General features: G+C 49.0%; 1 protein-coding gene across 1 annotated transcript in view; it reads right to left on the bottom strand.

Moving 5' to 3' along the window:
- The window catches only part of LOXHD1 (lipoxygenase homology domains 1), a 103,455-nt gene that overhangs the window by 47,624 nt on the left and 44,600 nt on the right, over positions 1 to 11,231 (bottom strand). The window contains exons 15-20 of the mRNA XM_005865741.2: positions 9,494 to 9,570; positions 8,445 to 8,641; positions 7,045 to 7,237; positions 2,648 to 2,808; positions 706 to 1,171; positions 76 to 230 (exon numbers count right to left, since the gene is read on the bottom strand). Of these exons, the coding sequence (XP_005865803.2) occupies positions 76 to 230; positions 706 to 1,171; positions 2,648 to 2,808; positions 7,045 to 7,237; positions 8,445 to 8,641; positions 9,494 to 9,570 (1,249 nt within the window). The remainder of the gene's footprint in view (positions 1 to 75; positions 231 to 705; positions 1,172 to 2,647; positions 2,809 to 7,044; positions 7,238 to 8,444; positions 8,642 to 9,493; positions 9,571 to 11,231) is intronic.

The raw sequence follows: 11,231 nt of genomic DNA, 5'->3' as shown, positions 1-11,231 counted from the left end.
CCTTGGGAACCACCAGAAGGCTCCCTCTGTCTGAGTCCCAATCACCCACCCAATGGCCAGAAGACTATACCATACCTGCCCGGGCTGAAACTTGCTGGACTTGTCTGAATTCCTCAGAGGACGCTCCCCTGTGTCCCCGTACTCCTCGCCATAGATGGTCAGGAAGACGTTGGCATTGGTGCCAGCCTTGGGTACGTTCCCTGTGATAACCTGGACCTGGTAGGTGTTGGCTGGAGACAGAGAAAGACACAGCATTGAGGACACACGGGCCTCTGAGTGGGCCTGAGGATCAGTCTCTTGGATCCAGGTAGATAGTGGAAGCTAGATGTGTCTACAGATACCTCCACATCTATACTAACCTGGAACGAAATCTGCCCTTCCTCTCTCCACCCAAGACTTTTTTTTTCTTTTCTATATATCTCAAGAAGTCTCAGGGAAATTCACCCTGAGCAGCCCTCCTACTTTATGTCCCCAGCACTGAGTTATATCAGGGCTCCTCTAAGTCAACCACTCCTGAGAGCCCTGGGACAAAAGCAATGCTAACCCCAGATGGGAACTGTCCATGGTGGCATTTAAGACACATGTCAGGAGAGCTATTTGGGTGCCCACCTATGGGGCTCCCATGTGAGAGGAGAGCTAGGCACCTCCCCCTCCCTGGGCTCCCTTGGGGGGCGGGAGGGCTGTCTGACCCCTGCTCAGGCTTACGCTCAGGACCCGACCGACCGGAGGGCGCCAGCTCCACGACAATTTCATTGTCCTCCTTGCCCCTGGCCAGCCAGCGGTTGACATCGAACTTGTACTCCTCAATCACCTCCTGCATCCCCGGCCCGAACTCCTCCTCTTCCTCCTCCTCAGATGACTCCTCCTCCTCCTCTTCAGACGAGGACTCCTCCGATGAGGACTCCTCCTCATCCCCCTCATCCTCCTCGTCACTGCCCTTCTTCTTCTTCTTCTTCCTCTGCAGCTTGGCCTTCAGCCGCTCCTTCTTGAGCAGCTGCTGCAGCTTGTCCTGCTCCTTCTTCTTCCGGGCCTCCTCCTCGGGGGTGAGCTCCACCTCCTGCACCAGCAGGTGCCGCAGCCACAGCATGTCCACGAACCATCCGGGCGAGAAGCCCTCGCCCGTGTGCCCCAGTCGGATCTTGAAGACCTCCCCAACGTCAACTGCCTCCAGCTGTGCAAAGAGGGGAGCAGTGGTGGGGTGGCCCCTGGTATCCTCCCACCTCCCATGCAGAGCCAGGCACAGGCTTGGTGCGGAGTCACAGATGGAGAGTCCCAGGCTTCAAAGCTCTGAGCTTCCACCAGCTCCCTCTGTCCTTGTTTCTCAGCCCACCTTCCAGGACATCTCGCAAGCCCCACCCTCCACCCAGATGTATTTCTTTCTAAACCCCTGTGATGGTCAAGATGATCTCCCTGCTTCTTCTCTCTCTTCTCTCCTTTTCCTTCCTCTCTCTCTCTCCCTCCCTCCCTCCCCCCGCCCCTACTTAGGGGATGGACTCTGAATCTGCTTAGTCCCTTCCTCAGCACCTTGGATCTCCTCTTCAGTGTTTCCCAGATCACAGTGTCCGTGTGATCAACCTGCCCAGGGAGGCCTACTTCTGGTCCCCTCTCCCCACCTGTCTGCCACCCGTGATGCATCTGCCTCACCCAGCCGGTCGGTCTGCATCCAGAAGATGTACCGCTCTGTCACATCTCCATGACTGGTCAGTTTCCCAAACACTTTCCCTGACATGGACTATTTTGATCCTTCCAGGGACTGTGAAGCAGGCCGGGCAGGCATTATACAGCTAGGTTTGAACTGGTGGGAAATCTGAGGCTCAGAGAGGCCTGAGGCTAGGGCTGCTGCCTCTTCAGCAGTGCATGGAGGGGCTGGACTCAGTGAGGCCCCATCCAGCACTAGTGCTCTGTGCACCCAAGGACTAGCTGCAAGCCTGAAGAAGTTGAACTAGAAATACCAGGCTCAGCTGGGAGTGAGGGTGAGCCCTGGCCCCGCCCAGTCAGGACCTTCTCTACTGGGCACTGGGTTAGGACTTTTGCTAAAGGCTCAGCTGCTTGTGTCACACAAACACACACAGAACACCAGCCTGATCATGTTCCCTACACACACATACACACACACACAGGAACTTATGTCTCATATCAAAATTCTATATGTCACCCAATGAGCACCGTCCTTGCATTCTCTTCTCCTGCTAACAATATTCCCATATCCTCAACTCTCTTCTCCTCTACTCAAAGGGGCAGGCTGAGGCCCAGGGCACTCAAAGCAGAACCAGGAGACCCCCAGGCCTCCCAGTATCCTGCCTGGGAAGATGGCCCTGCCCTCAGGCCGACAGAGCTGTGGAATCGGAGGCCACCGGGCTGGAAATGGATGCAGTAACCACGGGCCTAGTGCCATATTTTGCTAAATTAGATTTCTCTACTCCCATGGTTCTCAGAATTGGCAGCATATTAGTATCACTACTCGAGCTTTTAAAGAATCCCCATAAATTTCTCATTTAACTGATCTGGGTATGGACCAGTTTTTCCTTAAAGCTCCCCAGGTGATTCTAATAGGAAGCCAGAGAACCACTGATCTAGTCCAATCCCTTCATTTCCAGGCGTCCCCTGGGCCCTCTGTTGGCACTTCCGCTGCCTTCCCCCCACACACCTGGAACGTGTCCTTGGATGCCCGCTCAAAGACTTTCGAGCGGCTGGAGAGGAAGAGCACCTCTGTCTTGCCTTTCTCGCCATAGATCTGTATGTAGACTCGGGCAGTGGTGGCTGCGCCGCCCACATCTCCCGTCCAAACCTCAACCTCGTAGTGGACCACTGCCATTAGTGGGAGAGAAATGGGACATGCGGGGGAGAAATGGGACATTAGGTAATCACAACAATAGCAATGATAGTAACAAAAATATTTCCCAGGCCTGTGCCATGTGTCTGGTGCTTCACAGGCATTATCTCATCTAAACTCATCAATATCATGTGTAGATACTATCATCCTCATTTTACAGGTGGACAAACTGAGGCAGAGAGGAATTGAGTAGGTGTCAGGAGTGGCAAACCCAATCGATCAGACTCCAAAACCCAGTCGCCCACTGCACCACATGCGTCCTCGGGCACTAGGAATGCGGAATAGTCAACACAGGGCTGGCACGCTCTGCTGTGTGCCTCCCCCTGGGCCAGCGGTTCTCAACCTGTGGGTCGCGACCCCTTTGGGGGCAGAACGACCCTTTCACAGGGGTCGCCTAAGACCATCGGAAAACACATATATAATTATTGTTTTTGTGATTAATCATTATGCTTTAATTATGTTCAATTTGTAACAATGAAAATACATCCTGCATAACAGATATTTACATTACGATTCATAACAGTAGCAAAATTACAGTTATGAAGTAGCAACGAAAATAATTTTATAGTTGGGGGTCACCACAACATGAGGAACTGGATTAAAGGGTCGCGGCATTAGGAAGGTTGAGAACCACTGTGTTAGAGGGTGCAAATATGTTACAGGTCTGCACCACTAGAGGGCGCTTCCCAGTGGAGAGCCAAATGCCTTCAGAACTATGAGGCCATATTTTTTCAGTGACTATTTTAAGACTTGCCCTTTCAGCAATGCTGTAAGACAATATCATGATTTTTTTTTTCAAGTAAAGACTTATTTTCAACAAGACGAGGATCTTCCATTACCATGGCAATGTGAGAAACTGGAGGCTGAAAGCAAGAGGACTAGCTGCAAGTCTGAAGAAGTTGAACTAGAAATACCAGGCTCAGCTGGGAGTGAGGGTGAGCTAGCACATGGATAACAGGGGACACAGTAAAAGCTGGCATTCTGAAGGAAGAGGACTCCCAACCCCATTCCGACCCTCGGTTCTCAGAACATTGAGCAGCCAGGGTGATACAAAATTAGGTCAGATAAAAATGAGCAGTCAGAGAACAAGAACAAGCTATTGGAAATTAGCATGTGATAGCTGGAATGAAGTATTCCACAGCAAGGATATAGTCAAGAACAGCTCTGAAGAACAAAAAAGGAAATTTCCAAGAACAAAAATGACAAATGATGTAAGGGTAAGAAAATCAGAGGAAGTCCAATATCTTACTAAGAGTTCAGTTCTAATGAAAACAGAGGAAACAGAAAGTTGTCAATTGTCAAAGAACTAATACAAAAAAGTCTCCAAACTAAAAAAATGCTTCTGGATGGAAGGAGCCCATGAGTTCTAAGAACCATGGATGAAACTAAATCACAAAAGACAGTGAAGACATCATAACGTTTCAGAATGCCAGAGATAAAAATAGGATCCTAGAAGCTTTTAGAGAGGGGAAAAAAAAACCCTAAGGGCTTGGATCACAGAATGGCACCAGACTTTTCAATGGGAACACAGGGAGCTAGAAGATAGTAGAAAAATTCCTTCTAAACTCTAAGGGGAAAAGTTCAACTCAGAATTCTGTAGCAAGCCACACTATTGATCAACTATGAGAATAGGCGAAAGACATTGGCAGACATGCAAGGTCTCACCATTTCTCTTCCACCTTTTCTCCGGGAGCTACTAGTAGAGAATGTGTTCTACTGAAATGAGGAAATAAATCAAAGAAGAGGAAGACGTGCAATCCAGGAAATGGGGCAACCAAGAAAAGAGGAATTTCCAAAAAGATGGCAAGAAAGGGAGTACCAAAAGGACAGCTTTGTGGCAGCCTAGAGGGCAGAGGTTCCCAAAGAAATGTCTGAAGACAGAGATTAGGGGAGAAGGAGGTAGAGAGAAAATCAACAGAATTCCTGTTGGGTTTGCACACATGCACAAATGTTTAGTTCTGTTAGAGACATGGCGATAAGATGGTATTGTGGGAGAACTGTGTCTCCCCAAATTCATATGTCAAAGCCCTAATCCCTAGTATCTCAGAATTCGACTGCATTTGGCGATAGAGCCTTTAAAGAGGTGATTAAGTTAAAATGGAGCCATTGGGGTGGAGCCCAATGCAATATAACTGGTGTCTTTATAAGAGAAGATTAGGACAGACTTGTTCATGCGGAGGAAAGACCATGTGAACATAAAGTGAGAAGGCAGCCATTTGCAAGGCAAGGAGAAAGGCCGCACAATAAACTCAATCTAGTCACACCTGATCTTGGACTGCTAGCCTCCAGAACTATGGGAAAATAAATTTTTGTTGTTTAAGCCACCTAGTCTGTGGTATTTTGTTACGGCAGTCCTAGCACACTTATATAGACAGGTGGCTATACAGATGGGTATATAGAAATGCAGATAGGTGTATATAAAACTATGCAAGTGAAAAAACAAGGCTATCACTAAACTCCAGGGAAAAAACCAGAAAATTGTATACAAGATGGAATTCAACCATTGTATAGTAGGTATTTCAGCAGTGAATAATATTTGCATAGTCATAATAGTGTAAAAATTGAATTTTGACTTAATTTTATTGAGGGCTGGAAGGAGGGGAAGCGTGTATGTGTACACACACACACACACACACACACACACACATGCACATGTGTTAAAGAGCTAAATCCTCCTTTTCTGGAGTAGAAAATCAATAGTTAATGTCTTTGACTGAAAAAAAATCAAGAAGTTGATAAAGCACATTATTTAAAATATGGAGGTACATTTCAGGAGAAAAAGCTAAAGTAATTGAAAAGTTGTTACCTCTGAAGAAGGGGGCTGGGGCAGAGGAAGGGAGCTACTGCGTTTTTACCTTTCTGTTGTTAACTAGTACCTGTATTACTCTGTTGGAAATCAAGTTCTAATTCATAAAAAGAGGGGAGGAGTTGATTCCTCACACTGGCAGGTACCATTACAAAACATGTGTATGTGACACGGCCCTCAAGGAACCTGTAGGTTAGTTGGGGACAGAAAATGCACACACGGAAAGACACAAAGGGTTCTGGAAAAGAGAGGTGAGTTTGTATCGGGGATCCTCTCAGGGAAGCTTCCTGTGGAGGGAGCCTTGCGCACTTGTTTCAGGGTAGATGTAGAAACGCAGAGGTGAGGAAAGTGAGCAAACGCAGGTTTTGGTCCCACTGTCTTCCTGACCCTCTCGATAATCTCTTGCTTCTCTGAGCCCCACCATGACCTATGGCTCTTGCATTATGTGCAATGGGTGGCCAGGTCACCTTGAACTTTGCCTTCATTCACAGATGTCACCATCCTGTCCATAAGGGCCCCACCCCCATGCCATTTTTCATCACAACTCTTACTTGGCCATATATATTTATTGTTTGTCTCTCCTGGTGGAATATGAAATCCATGAGGATAGAATTTTATCTGTTTTGCTCATGGCTGCCCCCACAGAGCCTAGGGCAGTGCTGGCTCAGAGAAACATCCTATATAATAAAAGGGTAATATGCAAATTGACCCTAACAGCAGAACTACTGGGAACAACCAGTCACTATGATGCACAATGACTACCAGGAGGCAAACGCTCAATGCAGGAGCTCCCCCATGGTGATCAGTGCACTCCCACAGGGGAAGCTCTGCTCAGCCACAAGCCAGGCTGACAGCTGTGAGTGCAGTGGCGGTGGCAGAAGCCTCTCCCACCTCCTTGGCAGCATTAAGGATGTCCAACTGCAGCTTAGGCCCATTCCCCCTAAGCCATCAGTTGGACATCCCCCGAGGTTGTCCCGGACTGCAAGAGGATGCAGGCCAGGCTGAGGGATGCCCCCGAGTGCACAAATTTTCATGCACCGGGCCTCTAGTTACATATATAATAAATGACTGAATAAACAGCTTTATCTCCTCAGCCAGTCTTCCCAGGGGAAGACATGGACTATGTCCTCCTGTCCACAGGGCTGAGAATGTACATTTCTTATAAAGTCACATGCTAACTTTAGCCCAGGACAAAGTGCTTCATCCTTTGACTCCTCAGTTTCTCCATCTGTACAATGAGCCCTCCTCCCTTCTGGAAACATGGTACCAAGGGAAGCCCCCATTTTCTCCCCTCACTCTTCCCCTTGGAGATAAGACCTAAGTTGCCCCAGAGTCTGTCCTCCAACCCCACCACCCCACCCAACAGGGGAATGATGTTGCCATCCCACCCCTGCCCCCTCCATACATTTCTGGATCTCCACGACCTCACTGGGATAGAGCTCCACCTGCAGGCGCCCGTCAGCCTGGTTCTTGTCCAGCCAGCGGTTGGCAGGGAAGGTGTACTGCTTGCCTTGGCGGGGCACACGGATCTGCACACTGGCCAGGAACCAGCTGGCGCCCATGCCCGTGCCGTCATGCCCGATCAGCAGCCGGTTGATCTGGAAGGAAAACCAGGCTGTGGGTGAGCAAGGAGCTGGTGCCCAGAAACCTCCATGCCTCCATCCCTACCTCCCCAAACACCTGCACAAACTGTGACTCAACCCCAGTTTCTCAGGAGAGGGAGGCTAAGCAGGAGGAGGCTGGGCCCTGGGCCTGTCCGCCAGCAGCCAGCTGGGGGCGAGGGCACCACCTCTCCTGCCTGGAATCTCTGCTCCCTCTTTAGTTGAGCTCACCTCCAGTGGGTGTTGTGAGAAGCAAGTGGGGGAACAGGTGAGGCATGAACTTTGAAAGCTCTGGTGTGTACTTAGGCGGGTACTTAATACACAATTAATAATAATGTGGTGACTTGGCAAGAAAGCAAACATTCACAATGTTAACCATCTGTGGCTGGTAGCCATGTCACTGATGTGGCTTTGACTTGTTTTAAACATGCACTGTTGTAAGTGTGTCTGCATTTCTTCTCTGACACTTCCATCCTGTAGGTGACACTATGTGGACAGCCTCTCAGGGGGCTGTCATCTGTGTCCAATTCCTCCTCCCCTCTGAGTCTGGGAATGTTTCCTCTTTCCAGTAGCACTCGGTACTTTACTGGCTTTGCTATTTTCGTTGTAATTCTAACATCTTTGCCCACAGGCAACATAGATGATCGTGTAGATGATCATGTTACCATCCTTATATATACGTGGCTCTGCAGTATTCAAATTGCTTTTACGCTTTTTTGAAATGTTGTTTACTGGGCAATTCTAACATTAGATGGAATTATAAGATAGCCTTTGAGGTCCCTTCCAGCCCCCCAGATTCTCCCTGTGATGGTTTGTAGGGGTGATATTAGCTAGGAGTCTGGTGCCAAAACACCAGATTTAGAAAATTGTCCATGTCAGCCATGATCTCACTGTTATGGGTACTCAGTGTCTCTTTGCAGCTGATCTACAGTCACTAAATACATGCATTCCATCCCCGAAGAGACTCTGAAAGCTTCACCACTATTCACATATCTGCTGCTGTTCTAGGTCATAGCAGGAAAACAACGTACCTCAGTAACCCCCACGTGGGCATTTTTTTCCCTTCAAAATAAGTTCATCCTTGTGTACATGAGTGGTGTGTGTGTGTGTGTGTGTGTGTGTGTGTGTGTGTACCCACGGTCAGATAGATATATGCAGGGGGATGGGTGAGATGATGTCATGCAGTCCTGGGAAGGAGACTTACAGTCCCAATGTTCAGGGTCTCGAGGGTAAACTCGTCCACGCGGCCACGTTCAAAATAGTCATTCAGGTTGTTGTCAGAGACAAGAAGGTCTTGCTTGATGGTGTCAGATTTATCGCCATAGAGCTTGATGAAGACTGTGGAATCGGTGCTGGCCCCAGGGACATCCCCCGTCTTCAAGCGGATATGATAGCGGTAGTCTAAATAGTCCAAGGCAGGAGGCAGGAAGAAAGGGGGTTAGTGCAGGGCCAGCAGGAGGCAGCATGGAGCAGAAGGGGGGTGTGTCTGAAACCAGGGGTGGACTCTTGCTCTCTCTAAGTAGTCCTGTGACTTGAGACAGGGTTCCCTTCATCCCTGTGGGGTCCCCTCATCTACAACAGCGGAATCCTACTACCTGCTAGACCTGCCCCACCCAGTGTGAACGTTCAAGGAACAGGAACGCAGGCAACACTAACTTCTCATCTGATGGATGAGGAATCTGAGGCCAAGGGAGCATCGACCCCTTAGTACATTATATGCACAGTATTACTGCTAAGTATTCTGACCTCGGCTTTATAAGTGGGGATTTGGAGCCTCAGAAGCTTATGTGTTTGGCTCAAGAAGTCAACAGCTGGTCAGTAGCCAGCCAGGAGTGAAGCCCTAATGTGGACTGAATGTGGACCTGAAGACCCCTGTTCTTAAGTGGGACACAATGCTGGGGTTACTCTATTTTATCACCCAGGAAGGTTTGCATCATCTGTGCACAAGGAAGGACAAAGCATCTAGGAAAAGGAGAAAGAACCCTTTTTAGCTTTAGTGCTATTGCTTCTGTTACTCTAATCAAGCAAGGTCCAAATGCTCTCAGGGCCCCATCCCCAAGGCCACAAAGAGCCTGTGTGCACAGCACAGACAGACAGATTTCCAGATCCTCCCTTGGAGCCCCTTTCTCTCCACCCTCCTGGTGCCAATGAAGTGAGGAGCGTGTGCTTTCTCCAGGCTTTGCTTCTGTGTAGCCAAGGAAGGGCGCCTGTCACGCCCAGGGCCCACCAGCACCTGGTCACAGAACAACTTACTCTTCAGTGTTGCATTGCTATCACTGGGCAGCAGCTCTCGGACCAACTGTCCATCATCCTTATCTTTGTCCAACCACCTGGTGGGCAAATGAGGGGCTGTTAGCTCTTTGAGGGGGGCAGGCAAACAACCAACCATCACACATTTTATGCAGAGTCACCAGGGAGGCCAGCACTTTGAACTCAAGCAAAGGAAAATGGTTCCTCTAGAGCTAGAATGAAGGATCCCAACCCAGACTGGGGAGGGAGGACTGCCCAGAGGAGGTGATATTTGGCTGTAATGGCAAGGATGGCCAGGAGTTATCCAGAGGAAAGGGAGGCACATTCCAGAAGAAACAACATAGGCTGGGATAAGCTGACCAAAGGCCAATGTGGGTGGAATGCAGCGAGTAAAGGGTAGGTGCTGCAGATGAGCCTGGAGAGGTGGAAGGGTCACTCGATGTGGGGACCTTGGCAATTATGGTAAACAAGTTTGTCCTAAACGCCATGAACACCTAGGACATCGCTATCATCAAAACAACCACCTTTTTCCCGAGAGCCCACCTTGTGTGTGCGCTGTGCTAAGGGCTCTGGGGTGAGGAGAAGACAGAGGAGATAACTGAGACACAGTCCAGCCCTTCAAGGACCTACAGTCTGGTTAAGAAGACAGGGTAGACTGGCTGAGGCACTGAAGACAGGGAGGGATGTTAGATCAAAGTAACTGCAACAGGAATTCAAGGAAAGGAGAAAGGGTCGAGGTGAAGGGGCTTTGATCTGAGTCCTCAAAGATGAATGAGATTTGCCAACAAGGAAGTGCTGGTGTGGACCCTGAGGGCTGGGGCTGGGTAACTGTGACTCATCAACCTGCTGCCATGGGCCATGGACCCAGCTCTCTGCTGGTCATCAGCCAGCAAAGACACTGGGCGAATTCATCCAAAAAGCACTGTTCCCTCAGCACGGAGACCCGCCTGAGAACTCAGACAATCTACAAGCACGGGTTGTCTCGGCCCCAGTACTCAAGATGGTCTGTGATATGGGATGATGGGCAGAAGAGACATCCTTGTTGTTCTCCAGGGCAACGAGGAAACCAAGATACTTGCGTCTTGACCAAGTGTGTCTCCATGTGCCTATGTAATCTCTTGTAATAGTAACAGTGGCTACACTTTGAAGACTCTAGAGACCTTTGCAATGAACATAAAAGTTTCAGATGGGAACATCCCAGTGGCCCATCATGGCTGGGAAACTGCTCTTCCTGGGCTCCTGGGGTGTGTGTGTGTGTGTGTGTGTGTGTGTGTGTGTGTGCATGGACAGGGAAGAGTAGTGCATTCACAGCTGGGCTGTCCCAGTGCGGCCCCAGAAGCCTGGGCCAGCCCCAGTGAAGTGAGTTGGACACGCAGCACTTCATCCACAGGTGCAGGACTAGCCTGGACCCGGGCCTTGCAAAGACCAGCAGTCCTAAGCCTCAAATTAAGCTCACTACATACACCTCCCAGACATTGCTACTGGTGAGTGTAGGGGGCCAACTTGACAGCACAAAAAAGACCCATGAATACTGTTCTTCATTTTTAAAATGTCTCTATCAGGAACTTCTAGAAGTCAGTGGAAGCCCAAACTGGCTACGAAAAAAAATCCAAATATTTAAGGAAAAAAATAAAAGAAACTTTACCTCATTGATAAGCTGGGGAAGGGAAATGAAAACAAAGTAAGGTGTCTTGAAATATATTAACAGGGAAGAGATGTATTGGAAGGCTATCCAAATAAA

The sequence above is a fragment of the Myotis brandtii genome, unplaced genomic scaffold (genome assembly GCF_000412655.1).
Source record: "Myotis brandtii unplaced genomic scaffold, ASM41265v1 scaffold212, whole genome shotgun sequence".
Lineage (NCBI taxonomy): Eukaryota > Metazoa > Chordata > Mammalia > Chiroptera > Vespertilionidae > Myotis > Myotis brandtii.
The sequence above is the reverse complement of the archived record's forward strand: the minus strand, read 5'-3'. Positions and strand labels throughout refer to the sequence as shown.